At 42.9% G+C, this 17,770-nt stretch overlaps 1 protein-coding gene across 1 annotated transcript in view; it reads right to left on the reverse strand.

Moving 5' to 3' along the window:
• Positions 1-17,770, reverse strand: part of NDUFS4 (NADH:ubiquinone oxidoreductase subunit S4) — a 169,797-nt gene that overhangs the window by 106,285 nt on the left and 45,742 nt on the right. The window contains exon 2 of the mRNA XM_056541806.1: positions 15,618-15,696. Within this exon, the coding sequence (XP_056397781.1) occupies positions 15,618-15,696 (79 nt within the window). The remainder of the gene's footprint in view (positions 1-15,617; positions 15,697-17,770) is intronic.

Raw genomic sequence — 17,770 nt, forward strand, 5'->3', positions numbered from 1 at the left:
CAGCAGTGAAAATCCCCATAGAGCTGTGCAGAATTTCTGCCCCTCAGTTCACACTCCGTTTCCTCAAGCAGAATTCTGACGAGGAAGTCTGTTCCGCTTGAAGAAAGAACAAGTTCTTTCTTTCAGGCGGAATCAGCGTTGTTCTCCCATAGAGATCAATGTAACATTTTTTTTTTCGGTCAGAATCATTTCCGTGCAGAAATGGCGCAGAATTCGTGCAGAATTGGCGCGGAATTTCCGCATGAAAAAAAAAAAAAAGAGGATAATTATATATATATATATATATATATATATATATATATATATATATATTTATTATATTCTCCTCCTCCGCTTGAAATTTTCATTTCCGCGTGTGGAATACCACTCGAATTCCGCGCCAATTCTGCACCAATTCCGCACGAAATCTCTGAGTTCTTGTGGAAAGGTAACAATATTTTGAGGCAGAAAATTTCTGCTTGATTTCCGCCCCAATTCCTCAATGTGAACATTACAGGGCTGCCGTGGCTGTGTGGGAGATGCAAAAAAGCAGCCAGCAGCACCGTTCTCCAGGCCCGGGTATCGCGGGCAAGACGCATTTTCGGCAAGGTTAGATACCGTTACCTAACAAAATCGTGAATATCGGCCGATAATATCGGCCAATCCGATAATCGTCAATCCCCATCAAAAATCTCTTAAAGATACAGCGCAATTGAATCGAGATAATGATTTTGATATAATCATTTTGCCCTACGCAAAATTTTGCAATTATCTAGCTGGGAGGAGGGATAGTGGGCTGCACGCCGAAGGGGCCGGGCCGGGCCCGCTGCACAGGAGCAGAGTCGGGCTCCGGCGGCTGTATGCTGTGCTTCCGTGGCACGGTCCGGGCTCACCAATGTGCGGCAGACTGTCTCTCCCCTCCTCCCAGGAGTGCCCAGCGCTAGGAGAAGGTGAATTAACCCCTCTTCTACTGGCCACTGTATGATCTCAGTGTCTAAAGGGATAATGGCAGGCATCAGCCCGATAGGCTGTGCCCAGCATTAGTCGTGTGTCCTGGCTACCTGTAGCAACCGGGACCCACTGGGTTTAACCCATTCTCCGCTGGTGAGAATGGTTTAAACACCGTTAGCAGGACAGGGCGTACAGGTATGCCCTGAGTCCTCAAGAATGTGGGAATGGGGGCGTACACATACGCCCTGCGTCCCCAAGGTGTTTAAATTATAACAATGAAACTGCATGGTCAATGGTGTAAACATAAAAAAAAAATATATATATATAAAATAACAGGATTGCAAATTTTTGGTCACTTGAATACCAGAAAAACAAAAAAATAATAATAATAATATATGTGACCAAAAAGTCCCATCAAAACAAAAATGGTACCGATAAAACTACAGATCACTGTGGAAAAAATGAGCCCTCATACAGCCCAGGCTATGGAAAAAAGAGATATAGGGGTCATAAGAGGGCAATTTTAATCACTTAATTTCTCCCCAAAAATATACATTTTTTGTTTCACAAAAGATGTTTGGGTGGCAAATAGAGTTAGGTCATTAAAAATATAATTGGTGGTGCACAAAAAAAGCCTCATATAGGTCTGTGGGGGGGGGGGAGAATTGAAAGTGTCATGGCTATTAGAAGGTGAGGAGGGAAAAAACAAAAACCCTCCCGGTCCTTAACGGAATTTACATACTCTCAGTGTTCCTCGCACATGGCTGCACTGCACAATAGAGGAACGCACCAACGCTGGAGAGGGTGGATACTGCATTATACCAGGCCAGGCACATGAAATGAGGAGGAGGAATGCAATCCCACATTATCAGGTACATGTATGTGGTGATGAGGGTGCCGCCAGGCGTCTACAGTTAACCCTGTAGACGCTGCGGTCATTGTGACCGCAGCATCTATTAGGGTTACAGAGGGAGGGAGCATCCTCTGTTCCCAAGCGGTGCTCTGCAAAGTGAGCAGGTAAAACTGACATACATAGGCATAATTCGGTGGAGTATAGCTGTGTACTCCACTGAATTATGTGCATGATTGTAAAGTTAAGTGGAAAAAAAAATACATATATACACACACAGACATATATCTATACTCTCACACAATTGCGTCAGTGAAAAAATAAAGTTATGGCTCACAGAATATTGTGAATTACAAACATGATTTTTTTTATTTTTTACAAAAACAGGTTTTTATGCTATAAAATGTACTAACATTTTTATATTATATAAATAAATTGGTATCGCCATAATTGTATTAACCTGCAGAGTTAACATGTCATTTATATCGCATGAAGAAAGAATAATTTTATTTATACCACCTCATAAAAAATAAAATAAACGATCAGAGTGTCACATGTATCCAGAAGTAGGGCTGGGCGGTATACCGTTTCATACATTTTTTTTTTCCTCGCACGATATCAAGTTTTGCCCATACCGGTCGGACCCGTCCCCCGACCCCCCGAATTAATTATTTCTGGCGCGGCCGGGGGATGTGCAGGAGCGGGAGCCGCTGAGCTCACGTGCGGTGCACATCCCCGCTCCCCCTGCAGCTGCCGCTGGCTCTCAGTGATCAGGGGAAAGCACAGAAACTTCATCCCCTGGCTCTGATGTTTCCCTCAGCCCTGAGCCTGCTCCCTGCTCAGCCCCCCTCTCCCCTTCCTGCAGGATGTTTCAGTTTATCATGCCCGTCCCCAGGTGCGGGCTCTGCAGGGCCTCCTTCCCCTGCAAGCACTAAATGTGACTGGCAGGCACAGGGCATCTGATCTTCATCCCCGCTCTGTTCTCTGATCCCTGAGCGGGGACCAGGATCAGAAGCTCTGCAGCGCCCGTACATTCAGCACTTGCAGGGGGAGAAGGCTCTGCTGATTCTCACATTCCCGTCCCTGCTCGGGGATCAGAGAACGGAGCAGGGATGATGAAGATCAGAAGTGCTGCGTCTGCACATTCAGCGCTTGCAGGGGGAGAAAGCTCTGCAGCGGCCGCAGCTGGGGACCGGGATTATAAGCTGTGCAGCGGCGAAAATGCAAGTGAATAGCCGTCAGTGCGCCCATGGGGGAAAATCATGATAGTGCTGCGGCTGACAGTTAACCCCTTCCCCGCCACGGGGGCCGTGCGCACGGTCCCCATGGCGGAAAAGGGGTTAACTGTCAGCCGCTGCACTTATACACTGTTTCCCCCATGATATCACAGTAATACCGCGATACCGCCATAACTTGAAAAAATACCGTGATATACATATTAGGTCATACTGCCCAGCACTACCCAGAAGGGTACCAATAGAAGCGTCAACTTGTCTCCCAAAAATACTTTTGCACCCCAAGGCCTCTGCAACTTTATATGATGCCAACAAAATATCCTAAACTAAAAGGAGGCCTCAAAATCCACACCGCGCGTCTTCACGTCTGGGGCCTGTGTGTGAGACATGTAGTGCACATAAGGGATATTTCTAAATACGTCAGAATGTGTGTGTGTGTGTGTGTGTGTGTGTGTGTGTGTGTGTGTGTGTGTGTGTGTGTGTGAATAAATCTTTAGTTGCACTTCTCTGTCAATTCCACTTTAGAACTGAATTGGACCCTGAAAAAATCAGATTTAGAAATTTTCTTGAAAATCTGGAACATTGCTGCTCAACTTATAAACCTTCTAACATTCTAAAAAAGTATAAGAATGTTTATCAAAGGATAGGAACATAAAGAAGAAATATTGTGGATGTGAATTATTTATTAATTTGGTGTGGCATGACTGTCGTACGAGCAGAAAATGTAAAATCTAGAAAAATGCTAATTTTTTTTCGCAATATTTTTGCATTTTTCCACAAAAAACTGTAAATATATCAATCAAAATTTACCACTTATGTAAAGTACAATATGTCACAAAAAACAAATCTCAGAATCGCTTTCATAAGTAAAAGCTTTCCAAAATTACCAAATAAGTCGTTAACCCCTTAAGGACCAAGCCTTTTTCTGTTTTTGCACTTTATTTTTTTCCTCCTTACCTTTTAAAAAGCATAACCCAATTTTGCACCTAAAAATCCATATGATGGCTTTTTTTTTGCGCCACCAATTCTACTTTGTAATGACATCAGTCATTTTACCCAAAAATCTACAGTGAAACAGAAAAAATAATAAATAAAAATCATTGTTTGACAAAATTGAAGGAAGGGCTTCCGTTTCTACGCAGTATATTTTTTGGTAAAAATGACACCTTTACTTTATTCTGTAGGTCCATACGATTAAAAGGATAGCTTACTTACGGTATATAGGTTTGATTTTGCCGTACTTCTGGAAAAAATCATAACTACATGCACGAAAATTAATAAGTTTAAAATTATCCTATTCTGACCCCTATATGGGGCGGTATGAGGGTTCATAATTTGCGCAGTCATCTGAAGTTTTTATCGGTACCATTTTTTGTTTTGATTGCTTTTTATTCTTTTTAAGGTATAATGTACGAATGTAATATAGTTCGGACATTTACGCATGCAGCAATGCCAATTATTTTTTTTAACAGTTTTTTTTTGTTTTTTTATGGGAAAAGGGGGGTGATTCAAACTTTTAATAGGGAAGGGATTAAATCACTAACTTTTTTTACACTTTCTTTTTGCAATGTTATAACATGCGTTACACTGATTGCAGGCACTGATCAGTGCTATGCCATAGCATAGCATTGTTCAGTGTTATCTGCGCTTGATTGCTCAAGCCTGGATCTCAGGCTTGGAGCAATCCAACACCAATCGGATGTGGAGGAGGCAGGTAGGAAGCCTCCCACTGTCCTCTCAGCCGTTCGGGATGCCGCGATTTCACCGCAGCAGTCCCAAACAGCTCCGTTGAGCTAGCCGGCATGGATTTCTCCCATTTAAGACCGCGCGGTCAACTTTGATTACGGCGTCTAAAGGGTTAATACAGTGATGTCCAGTATTAACCGGGAACCTGCAGATAAGAAGCACGCTCAGCTTCTGAGCGTGCTTCACAGACTGGTTCCCTTTAACCCCCGGCTCCCATTCAGCAGATTTTAGCATATATAACACTTGGCAACGCGTTATATATGCTAAAATCACTATCCTCAACATCCCCGGGGGATGTTTGTGCCCCCAGGGATGGCGAAGAAATTCAGTCATAAAGTCCCTGGGAGGGAACTTACACTTACTAGCTCCCGTTGCTCTGGCCGTGGGCCCGCACCGATGGCTTGAATGACTGCTCACGTCATAGCTCTGCTCCCTTAGCAGACGGAGCAGAGTAGCGACACGAGCCATCAATCAAGGCGAGGGGGCAGGGCCACGGCGGCAGTGAACGGAGCTGGTGAGTGTAAGTCCCTGCCCAGGGGACTACTTGCCGGGCGGCCCAGCGGTCTATATAACTTAATATCTTCACCATCCCTGGGAGCACAAACGTCCCCTAGGGATGGTGAAGATAGTGATTTTAGCCAATATAACGCTTTGTCAAGTGTTATATATGCTACAATTTGCTGATTGGTTCCCTTAAAGGTCAAAATAGTCTAAGGAGTAAAGTGGTTAACCTTATTTCTTCCCATTTCATATCCAATCCCCCCATTTTATGTTCAGTCAATGAACATGAAATTGGGGTAGCTCGCTTTATAAAATAGGGGCATTGGACATTAAATAGGGGGGGGGGGGATTTCACCATTTATTATATCCCAATTACATATCACTTGCAATATTTACCGCCATAATCGCAATTCGAGATGAGCAAAGTTACAGTAATTCAATTTGTCACGAACCTCGTGACTCGGCGGTTGATGACTTTTCCTGCATAAATTAGTTCAGCTTTCAGGTGCTCTGGTGGGCTGGAAAAGATGGATACAGTCCTAGGAGAGTCTTTTAGGACTGTATCAACCTTTTCCAGCCCACCGGAGCACCTGAAAGCTGAACTAATTTATGCAGGCTAAAGTCAGCAAACACCGAGCTGCGAGGTTCGTGACGAATCGAATTACTGTAACTTCGCTCATCTCTAATCGCAAATTTTCCATATTTTCGTGCAGCCCTACCGTACATGTATGTCTCATGTCATCTACTGGACTTGTCAGACCGGGTGATTATGATTTATGCAAAGTTTGTTGCAGCGAAAAAGTCTATTTAACAATTTTTGAAACATTTATGTGATTTACAAAAATGTTAGTTTACCACAAAGTATAATATTGTTTTTTATCTGAATGATTTATATCCATTTGGCTGAACCTCTTTTTGACCTATTATATGATGTTGTTTTCAATTATTAATGTGATTTTGGCTGGATAATTTCTTGTGGTGAACTACCTAAATCTGAAACAGTACTAAGTTGGACAAATAAAAGTATTGATATATTCTGATTTAAAAAAAAAAGAGCACTATTTTACAATTTATAAACAGATCTACATATAAATAAAACCTCTTAAAGGAGAACTCCGGAATATAAAAATTGTCCCCCATACTGCCGGCAGTAAAAAAAATTAAGTTGGACATACATTCCTCCGCTCCCCCGGGGCCTCCGGTAACCGGCTCCGGTCTCCGCGGCGATCCTTTTCCTGGTTGCCGGTGGTCGGAGAATCTTACTGCGCTCAGCTAATCACCAGCCGCAGCGAAGTCCGACTCGGCCGGCGATAGGCTGCGCGGCAGTGTGAGAACGCTTCAGGGCACAATTCTTCACTACACCGGCACCTGCTGCCGGGGCCGAAAACGTTACACTGTCGCTCAGCCTATCGCCGTCCGAGTCGGGACTTCACTGTGGCTGGTGATTGGCTGAGCGTGGCGGAGACCGGAGGCGGTTACCGGAGGAAGGTATGTACATCTTTATTTTTTTTTTTTTTACTGCCGGCAGTATGGGGGACAATTTTTATATTCCGGAATTCTCCTTTAACTTCTTAAGGACGCCACCTGTTTTTACCTTAAATGGGTACTCCACCCCAAGATATCTTATCACCTATCCAAAGGATAGGGGAAAAGCTGTCTGTTCATTGGGGTCCCGCTGCCCCCCCCCCCCCCCCAACTCCTTGATCTCCCTGCTGCACCCGGCATTCGTTTAGAGTGTTGGGTGCTGCGCCGGAGGCTAGTGACGTCATGGCCGTGCCCCCTCAATGCAAGTACGTGGGAGGGGGCGTGACTCTCATAGACTTGCATTGAAGGGGCATGGCCGTGACATCACGAGCCTCTGCATTGCCAGTCATCCGGCACGGAGCGAAGTTAGCTCCATGCTCCGAATGTCTGGGGTGCCGCAGCAGAGATTGCGGAGGTCCCCAGCAGCAGGACCCCCACAATCAGACATCTTATCACCCTAACCTTTGGATAGGGGATAAGATGTCTAGGGACGGAGTACCCCTTTAAAGAACAGGCCCAATTTTTTAAAAATCAGGCCTGTGTCTCTACCTCTGGTAATACCTCTGACATGCTTTTACACGATTCTGAGATTGCTACACGATTCTGAGATTTGTGATATATTGTACTTTATAGTAGTGGTAAATCTTTTTTGATTTATGCATTTTTTGTGCAAAACTCCCAAATATTGTGAAAATTTGCTAAACTTCAGCTTTTTAATTTTTTTTTATGGCACTCACAGTATGGTAAAACTGATGTTATTTTCAGTACAATTATGGCGATACCCAATATATATAGCTTTTTTATGTTCTTATTCCTTTTTGCAATAAAATCCCTTTTTCCCTTTTTTGTGTTTTCATTCAGGCTAAGGCCTCTTTCACACTACCGTTGTGACACACCTTGTTAAGTTCCGTGAGGGGTGTAGTTTGCATGTAGTCACATGTAATTATTTATTGTTTTGCATTTATATGACAGAACCACTGTAAAATCTGCCACCCCTGTGCAAATCACCAATTTAGACCTCAAATGTACATATTGCGCTCTCACTTCTGAGCCTTGTTGTGCATCCAAAGAGCACGTTGCGTCCACATATTGGCTATTTCTGTACTCAGGAGAATTGCGTTACAAATTTTGGGGGTCTATTTTTCCTTTTAACGCTTTTAACGATTTCAGCAGGCATCCCGGTCCAGTCCCTGCCCGGTGAGCGTTAGGAAGGAATTCCCACGGGCATACAGGTACGCCCTGGGTCCTTAAGTGGTTAAGGCCAAATTGGGCTGAGCCCTTAAGGGGTTAAAAATAACTCTATAATGACCACCAATTACCTAACTTTTCCGTAAACAGGGCTGTATGAAGGCTCATTATTAGTGCCATGATCTGTAGTTTTTATAGATAACACAAAAAGCAGCATTTGTTTTTTTAATGCCACATTTACGCCCTTCACAGTACGGGATCATTAATATTATAGTTTGATAGTTCGGACATCTTACACACACGGCGATACAGACGATATTTTTGTTTGATTTTTTTATGCTCACATTCTTTTTTTTCACTTTTTTTCTTACGTTTTTTTTTTTTTCTTAAAACACTTTTTATGTTCCCATAGGGGACATAGATTGCAGACACTGAAGAGTACTATGCAAAAACATATCACTGGTCAGTTTTAAATCGGCAATCTACTTCTCTGCTCTGCTGGAAGGCAGACCAGGGGAGAAGACCCCAGGATAACAACTAGAGCAGGTGAGAGGACCTCCGGCCACCATGTTGGATGATTGGACCCCTGCGGCCAAGCAGTGAGCGATCAACCATTCAAAGGCCCACACTGCTGCAGATGCCATGATCCATTACCGGCGGACCACTGGCTGGGACCTGCCAAGCATGATGAGAGCACTGGATGTACAGGACGTAAATGTATGTCCTGGTGCGTTAAGTACCAGGACACAGGACCTACATTTACCTACTGTGTCGCAATTCAAGAAAAGAGGGAACAGAATTGTTATTTAACAGGGAAAACAAGTATTTACTAAAATAGACAGGTCCTCTGCAACTGTGCAGAATGCAGATACAATTTGAAGCAGGACTTCAGGGAAACATTTTTTTTTACAGTCCGATAGTGGTGGCTGAGCAACCCTGGCAATTCACTTACTGGCAGCTTTATTTTTAAACTAGCACCCTTGTTGGTTTGGTTGTTACATCGCGTGACCTTAGATCTCTCTTGGTAAATACCACAAGTCTCCTGTGTGGACCGTAAGGTATTTTCACTATTAATTACCCAGGAGATTTACCAGCCAAGCCGACAGGGCTCCTATCATGAAAATAAAGCCACCAGTAACAGTTAATCCATAATACTGCCATATTGGCTTTTATTTACTACTAAAGTGCTGCTCGGAGTAGGCACTGGAACAAAAATGTGTTATACAGAAGTTCCTAAGTCATGCACTCAGGTTAAGAGAATAATAAAAAGAATGAGAGGAATTTTTGACAACATGAAATTCTTTATTAGAATGTAATCCACTTAGATATGGAAAAACTTATATACAGCATTTTCCAAGCTTCTGGAAAGCTGGCAGAAAAACTGGGTACTCTAGGATCATTGTGCCTGAACAACATTATGCGGATAAGAACAAGCCTCTAACAGACAAAGTCACACATTAATGCAAACACTAACACATGCGAACAAACAGTACAAGCAACACGCAATGTGAAACGATAGGAAAACATTATTCTGCAAGAAATGTTTTAAAGACAAAGCAGTACATTTATCCATGATGCCCGAACATTAGAATGAAAAGACACATACCGAGATCAAAGATCTAGTTTTACATAACTTTACATGAATATCGCATGAAGGTTTTATTTTGACAATTTTTCAATGTCAAATCTAAATAACAAAAATGTAAGATTCAAGTTAAACTAGATGATAGGATAATGTTAAAAAGTTGGGATCTAATTTACCATTAGGAGCCAGAGTTTCTAAAGCAATGTAGAAAGTTGAGTCAGCCCGAGCAGATGATAGCATGTTTTCCCGGGGGGCCGTATCACCATATCGCAAAAAGCAAAAATCGCGATTCGATTGTTTTTGCGATATATCGTGCAGCACTAGTAGGGACTGTCCCTCCAAAAAAGGTATGTCATTTAAATCATAAGACGTGTTTTAAGGGCCGTCCACAATACTGAATTTATGCCCGAAGGCGTAACAGGCGTTGATTAAGTCTGCAGCAGGACTGCGCGCCATGTACACAGAGGGCAATGCAGTCCAGCAGAATTCGCCAAAAGAATGAACATGTTCTGAATCTTGAATTTCCATTGTGGAATACAAGGATACTATGCTGCAAAGGGATTTCAGCTGCATTATTTTGTTGGAGGAAATTCAGCAGTGTGGATGGGCCTTTAGAGTAGGGATCGACCGATATCTATTTTTTAGGGCCGATACCGATACTCTGTGGAGGTTAGGGCCGATAGCCGATAACTTATACCGATATTCCGGTATAAGTTATCGGCTATTGAACAGCTCCCCCACCCCTCCCACCCCCCCCTCCCCCCACCCCTGCGACACCACTGCAGATCATTGATTTAAAGTGGGCTTTTGCGGTGCCAGAAACCGCCGCCGCCACCTGCTTCTCTCCCCCTGCCTGTCATGGGGTCCTCCTGAGTCCTATCACTGACACTGCCCCTCCCCACAGGCATCTCTCCATCATAAGCTGAGCTAAAAAAAAACAATCAACTTTGATTGTGGCGTCTAAAGGTGTTAATGCCGGGAATCACCGTGACCAGAGATGTCCGACATTAGCCACAAAACTGTAAAAAATCTGCAGTCTTTTCTGAGCAGAATAGAAGAAATTCCGCTGTGTGAATATAGCCTTAGAAAGAAGGGGGGGGGGGGGAGCCTGCTGGTGTTCTAAAATAACATAATGTGGTATATTCACCTCTTTGATGCAGTATCCCGCAACACTGCTTCAGTCCTTGGTCGCCTATCTCTGCTCCCACGATGACTTTCCAATCACACTGCGGGGAACCATCATTGTCCCCAGTGGTCTTCTGCTGACTACTACCAAGGCCAGTGTTTAGCTGCTGGGTGCCCAAAGACACCATCAGGAGAGTAGGGAATGTATATCATCCGGGGAAGTAAACAGAGACAGCAAGAAGGACCAAAGTGACATCACTGGGTGAGTTACCCCTTTGCAGATGGTTTGTTTTTTTTCCTTCAAATTATCTCAGAGAGCACCTTTAAACTGTCTCAAAAAGTGGCATTAGGAAGTGGCAGCCATTACAGTGGTAATTGTTAAAGGTGATCACCTGTTACTATTGGAATATGACGAACAAATCTTTCCCCAATTTATCAACAAAGAGGAAAGCAAACCAAGGGTGATCTGAGTTTGATCTATTATAGGCAGCCACCTCTATAGGAATGGATATGTGGTTCAGTTTTATTTGATTTTTCAATAAAACATTGGCAGCAAGCTCCTGCGTGTGTGTTCTGCTACGTCACAGGCACTCAAGAGATCTCATGAGTGACGCTGGTATCTGATACTTTATCTTCACAGTAATGACTATGGACATAAATCTGTTCATCCTGTCTTCCCATTAAAGGCCATAATAGCTTTTGGCAGAGAACACTTGAATACGGGATGTGCTTCCAGGTGTATCACAGTGTACCAGAATAAGAAACAGTGATCCAGATTATATCTGATTTATAGTGTTTACATCAAAAACAATCATGCATTTGTTACAAATGCTAAAAAAAATAAAATAAAAAAGTTCCTTTTTTTTCCCCTTATGACAAAACATAGGCACAACAGAATTAGAATCACTACCAAAAGAAACAATACCATAGATAGCTACCGTCTAATTATAAATGTCACAATAATCACCCAAAATCTAGGGCTTAAAGTGTACATGTCATTAAAAAAATGAAACAAGATTTTTATCATTAGGATATAAAGCCTGGGAGATACACAGTCATGGGCATAAATGCTGGCACCCCTGGAATTTTTCTAGAAAATGAAGTATTTCTCACAGAAAAGGATTGCAGTAACATGCTTTGCTATACACATGTTTATTCCCTTTGTGTTTATTGGAACCAAACCAAAAAAGGGAGGGAAAAAAAAAAAAAAAAGCAAATTGGGCATAATGTCACACCAAACTCCAAAAATGGGCTGGACAAAATTATTGGCACCCTTAACTTAATATTTGGTTGCACACCCTTTGGAAATAATAACTGAAATCAGTCGTTTCCTATAACCATCAATAAGCTTCTTACACCTTTCAGCCGGAATGTTGGATCACTCTTCCTTTGCAAACTGCTCCAGTTCTCTCTTATTGGAAGGCGCCTTTTCCCAACAGCAATTTTAAGGTCTCTCCACAGGTGTTCAATGGGATTTAGATCTGTACTCCTTGCTGGCCACTTCAGAACTCTCAAGCGTTTTGTTGCCATCCATTTCTGGGTGCTTTTTGACGTATGTTTGGGGTCATTGTCCTGCTGGAGGACACAAGATTGCAGATGCAAACCCAGCTTTTTGACACTGAGGTCTACAGGGCGACCCAAAATCCATTGGTAATCCTCAGATTTCATGATGCCTTGCACACATTCAAGGCACCCAGTGCCAGAGGCAGCAAAACAACCCCAAAACATCATTGAACCTCCACCATATTTCACTGTAGGTACTGTGTTCTTTTCTTTGTAGGCCTCATTCCATTTTCGGTAAACAGTAGAATGATCTGCTATACCAAAAAGCTCTATATTGGTCTCATCTGTCCACAAGTCGTTTTCCCAGAAGGATTTTGACTTACTCAAGTTCATTTTGGCAAAATGTAGTCTTGCTTTTTTGTCTCTGTGTCAGCAGTGGGGTCTTCCTGGGTCTCCTGCCATAACATTTCATTTCATTTCATTTAAATGTCGACGGATAGTTCGCACTGACACTGATGCTCCCTGAGCCTTCAGGACAGCTTGAATATCTTTGGAACTTGTTTGGGGCTGCTTATCCACCATCCGGACTATCCTGCGTCGACACCTTTCATCAAATTTTCTCTTCAGTCCACACCCAGGGAGATTAGCTACAGTGCCATGGGTTGCAAACTTCTTGATAATGTTGCGTGCTGTGGACAAAGACAAATCTAGATCTCTGGAGATGGACTTGTAACCTCGAGATTGTTGATATTTTTCCACAATTTTGGTTCTCAAGTCCTCAGACAGTTCTCTTCTCTTTCGGTTGTTCATGCTTAGTGTGGCACACAGAGACACACAATGCAAAGACTAAGTGAACTTTTCTCCTTTTTATCTGCCTTCAGGTGTGCTTTTTATATTTCCTACACCTGTTACTTGCCCCAGGTGAGTTTAAAGGAGCATCACATGCTTGTAACAATCTTATTTTTCCACAATTTTGTAAGGGTGGCAATAATTTTGTCCAGCTCATTTTTAGAATTTGGTGTGACATTATATCCAATTAGCTTTTTTTCCTCCTTTTTTGGTTTAGTTCCAATACACACAAAGGGAATAAACGTGAGTATAGCAAAGCATGTGTTACTGCAATCATTTTCTGTGAGAAATACTTCATTTTCTAGAAAAAATACAGTAATGGCTGTAAATATTGGCACAAGTGGATTGCCATGAGGGACAAGTAGATTGTCATGAGAGACAATGCTATGTTTTAGTCCCTTGGACAAGTTTTTTTTAATTTTATTTCCACACCAATGAGAGAGCATTACTGAACTAACAGCAGCATGAAGACCAAGGAACTCCCCAAACAGGTCAGGGATAAAGCAGGGATAGGTTATAATTATTATTTTTTTATAAATATTTTTTTATTTATAACCTATGTCTGCTTTATCCAACAACTTTATCCCTGACCTGTTTGGAGAGTTCCTTGGTCTTCATGCTGCTGTTAGTTCAGTCATGCTCTCTCAGTGGTGTGGAAATAAAAATAAATAAATAAAAAAATAAAAAAAACACTTGTCCAAGGGACTAAAACGGAACACAATCTACTTGTCCCTCATGACAATCCACTTGTCCTGGTACATAAAATAATTTTAACCAAAATAGTCTGTAAACAAGATCTTTATTAGGGTGGGTTCACAATACGTTTGTAGTGTACGAGTGCCGGATCCGGATGGGGGGAGCGAAAACAGTCCACTCCCGGCCCGAACACCATTCATTTCAATGAGCTAACCAGAGTCAAACGCTGACTCCGGTTGGCTCATTTTTGCCATGTATATGGTTTTCCCACCAAACCTAAAAAACTGTGGTTTTAGGTCCGGTTAGAGTACCTTATATGGGGCACAAATGAGGCGACCGGAGTCAGCGTTCGACTCCGGTCAGCTCACTGAAATGAATGGGAATCCAGCTGGGGTAAGTAAGTCCGCCCGATTAAAGGAATACTGCAGTGCAAAATAACTTACCCCCAATCTGAACGCTGGGGTGACAACCCCCCCCCGTATCCTATAGAGATAAATGGACGGGGGCATTTCAGCCACTGCATCATGCTGGGGACACTCCCTTCATGCCGACTGCTGGGGCCCAGTACATGAGATCACAGGGGGTCCCCAGCAGTCAGACTCCCCGCGACCTATCACTTATCCCCTATCCTTTGGATAGGGAATAACTTATTTTGCACTACAGCACTACAGTATTCCTTTAACTATGTAGTCACCCCTTCAGGTAGGTATCTCCCTCTATCAGGTAGGGCCACCTGGGCCATTATATTTTCTCCCCCTCCACCCCATGCCATTATATTTTCTCCCCTCCTCCCCATGCCATTATCATTTTCTCCCCCCCTGATGCCTCCTGTGCCATTGTACCCCCTTCCCCCCCCCCCCGATGCCTCCTGTGTCATCATACTCCCTCCCGAGCCCACCTCTCCTGTACCACATTATTCATCAAACCCCCCTTCCCCTCTCTGATCCCCTGTTACCTGTCCTCCGCCCCCATGTGCACTCCGTTAAGCTCAGGGGCTCGGCAATTGTTACTGGACCGCATCCTCGGTTCCGACAGAGGTGCGCGAGATGAGTGAAGTCATCGCATGCGCCTACGCCGGGATGCAGACATCCTGTGTGGCTCGCTATAGGCTGCAGGATGCAGCTGCGGTCAAAAGGAGTTTAGTGATGGGGCAAGAAGGATTGCCCTGTTATATGTGAATTCATCAGGCATTTAGCCCTGCTTGCCCGAAGGAGGGCTAAATGCCTGAAGAATTCACCTATCCGGCACCTCGAACTGCATGTCCCGGGCATCAGGGGATATCATTTCCACATCCCTGCTCTCTGAAACTCTGAGGCTGTCAACAGTATTTGCACTGAGGTTAAACTGTAAACATGTGGACACTATTTAGTAATTATGTGACTTGTAAAAGCAATTGGTCACCAAAAGATCTTTGTTGGGGGTTTCACAGCAGAGAGGGTAAATACATATGCACACTTCTTAGATTTTTACTTGTATATCATTTTTAAATCCATGTAATATTCCCCCCTACTTCTAAATGACGGACTATTTTGCGTTGGCCCATTAGATAAAATCTCAAAGAAATGAATTTGAATCTACATAATGACAAAATGTAGAGAACTCCAAGGGGGTGAAAACTTATGCAAGGCACCTAAGATAGGCAAAACAAGGAAGTGCAATTTCTTATGACTGCCTTGCTGTTATAAACAAAGTATAATAAGAGTATAAGACTATTTTATGAATATGACCAGCAGTGTAAAGGAGCAAACCCCTGCTACCATCACCAATTAGCAATAATAAAGAGGCAGTGGCACTTCCTAGTGTGCCCTGACTTCTTCAATGGAGATGTATAGCAACATTACCTCAGATTTAGTAGAGTATATGGCTTGGCTACTGTCCAACTTACCACTTTTTCATCCACGGTGATAAGTTCTCTGTCTTGTGTTTGGTTCTGTGCCTGTCTCCATGTGGAAGTGCTCAATGACCTGCAAGCAAGAAACAAAATGTATGAGAAATGACTCCCTACATGGAGAATAAAGACTGAAAACACTTTAAACATAGAGCTTTAAGAATAATTAGCAATAAAAATATACATATATTAAGTGATTAGGTAACTGGGATGTCATCTCCTGGGTAGACAGGCACAGTTTAGTAGGCACACCGTAGAAATTGCAGTCCAAACAGCAGAGAATTCATTTAACTGACCAGTTTTATTGTCAGGTTGAGGTACAGAACATAAAATATAACAAACAAAATCCTAAGCCTGTCCGGCTCTGACTAAACAGCAGGAAACCTCACTGACCAAGTGCCAGTCTAATATTGGGCACCAAACAAAATAGCAAAGTACATACCACTTAAAGGGGTATTCCAGGCAAAACATTTTTTTTTATATATATATCAACTGGCTCCGGAAAGTTAAACAGATTTGTAAATTTCTTCTATTAGAAAATCTTAATCCTTCCAATAGTTATTAGCTTCTGAATTTTTCTGTCTAACTGCTCAATGATGATGTCACGTCCCGGGAGCTGTGCATGATGGGAGGATATCCCCATAGGAACTGCACAGCTCCCGGGACGGGAGTCATCAGAGAGCAGTTATACAGAAAACAACAACTCAACTTCAGAAGCTAATTACTATTGGAAGGATTAAGATTTTTTAATAGAAGTAATTTACAAATCTGTCTAACTTTCCGTAGCCAGTTGATATATAAAAAAAAGTTTTGGCCTGGAATACCCCTTTAAAGTGCTCTCACAGGCTCCATGCAGATAACCTGTACCCAGGATGAGAGAGCTGTGTGTGCGAGGGGACCCAGCGAGGAGGCAAAAGGGGCGAGGGGGCCCAGCGAGGAGGCAAAAGGGGGCGAGGGGGCTCAGCGAGGAGGCAAAGGGGGCGAGGGGGCCCAGCGAGGAGGCAAAGGGGGCGAGGGGGCCCAGCGAGGAGGCAAAGGGGGCGAGGGGGCCCAGCGAGGAGGCAAAGGGGGCCCAGCGAGGAGGCAAAGGGGGCGAGGGGGCCAAGAGAGAATAAAAAATAAAAAGAAGATTGAAAGTGGAGGAGAAAAAGAGAGCACAAAATTCTCTTTTCTCCTCAGTTACAGTAGTTCAGGCTGCTGAGTTTTTGGCAGTCTCCCACTTATCAGTTCACAACAGGCTGCACTTTATGTCAGTACAGGCTCCCTGTTACAGAGAGACCGCCGGTGGCAAGAATTGCTCTATGTGAATGTACAGTAGCGGGTTTGTCACGAACAGACATAAGAACACAAAGCAGCTTGAGACTCTGAACCCAACATGATGGCATCAGAGGTGAAGAAGAAAAAGAAAGTATTTGTTAAATTGTATTAGCTGCATGGCTTGAGACAAAAAGTGCTAACCAGAATGACCAGAGGTGGGGGAAGGTCTTGAACAGAATTTAAGAAGGTGTGGCTCTCAATTGTAAGGAAAAAAAATAATGTCATTCTCTGTGAGCAAACATGGATGAATCACTGGACATTCGCAAACTTTCCTGAGGCAAAGAATCAACTCAGTCTATGGGAAAGGAAGCGGACCCAATGACGGGTGCCCACAAACGTCATATGAGGTCAGGTATGATGCATTCAGTTAAACATTATTACTTTATTTAAGCTGCTGTTGGACCAAGCACTATAAAAGTTTGAATTTATTTTCTCATCACGGAATTAACATTTAAAGTTTAAGTTTTAAAAAAAGTTTTTTTTCTATGACCTAAAATAACGAAATACACTGAATGGTAACTTTCTTAGAGACATTAATCTAGTAGCTTGTTGTACCCCCTATGGCCTTTTGCACCATTCTAATTAGAGATGTCATAGATTCCATATAAAATCATTCTACAAGCTTATTGATATATACATACATATGCACACACCTTCTCATTCAGAGTTTTCTTTATTTTCATGACTATGAAAATTGTAGATTCACACTGAAGGCATCAAAACTATGAATTAACACATGTGGAATTATATACATAACAAAAAAGTGTGAAAATATGTCATATTCTAGGTTCCAGCCACCTTTTGCTTTGGTTACTGCTTTGCACACTCTTGGG

Source organism: Hyla sarda, chromosome 1 (assembly GCF_029499605.1).
Source record: "Hyla sarda isolate aHylSar1 chromosome 1, aHylSar1.hap1, whole genome shotgun sequence".
Lineage (NCBI taxonomy): Eukaryota > Metazoa > Chordata > Amphibia > Anura > Hylidae > Hyla > Hyla sarda.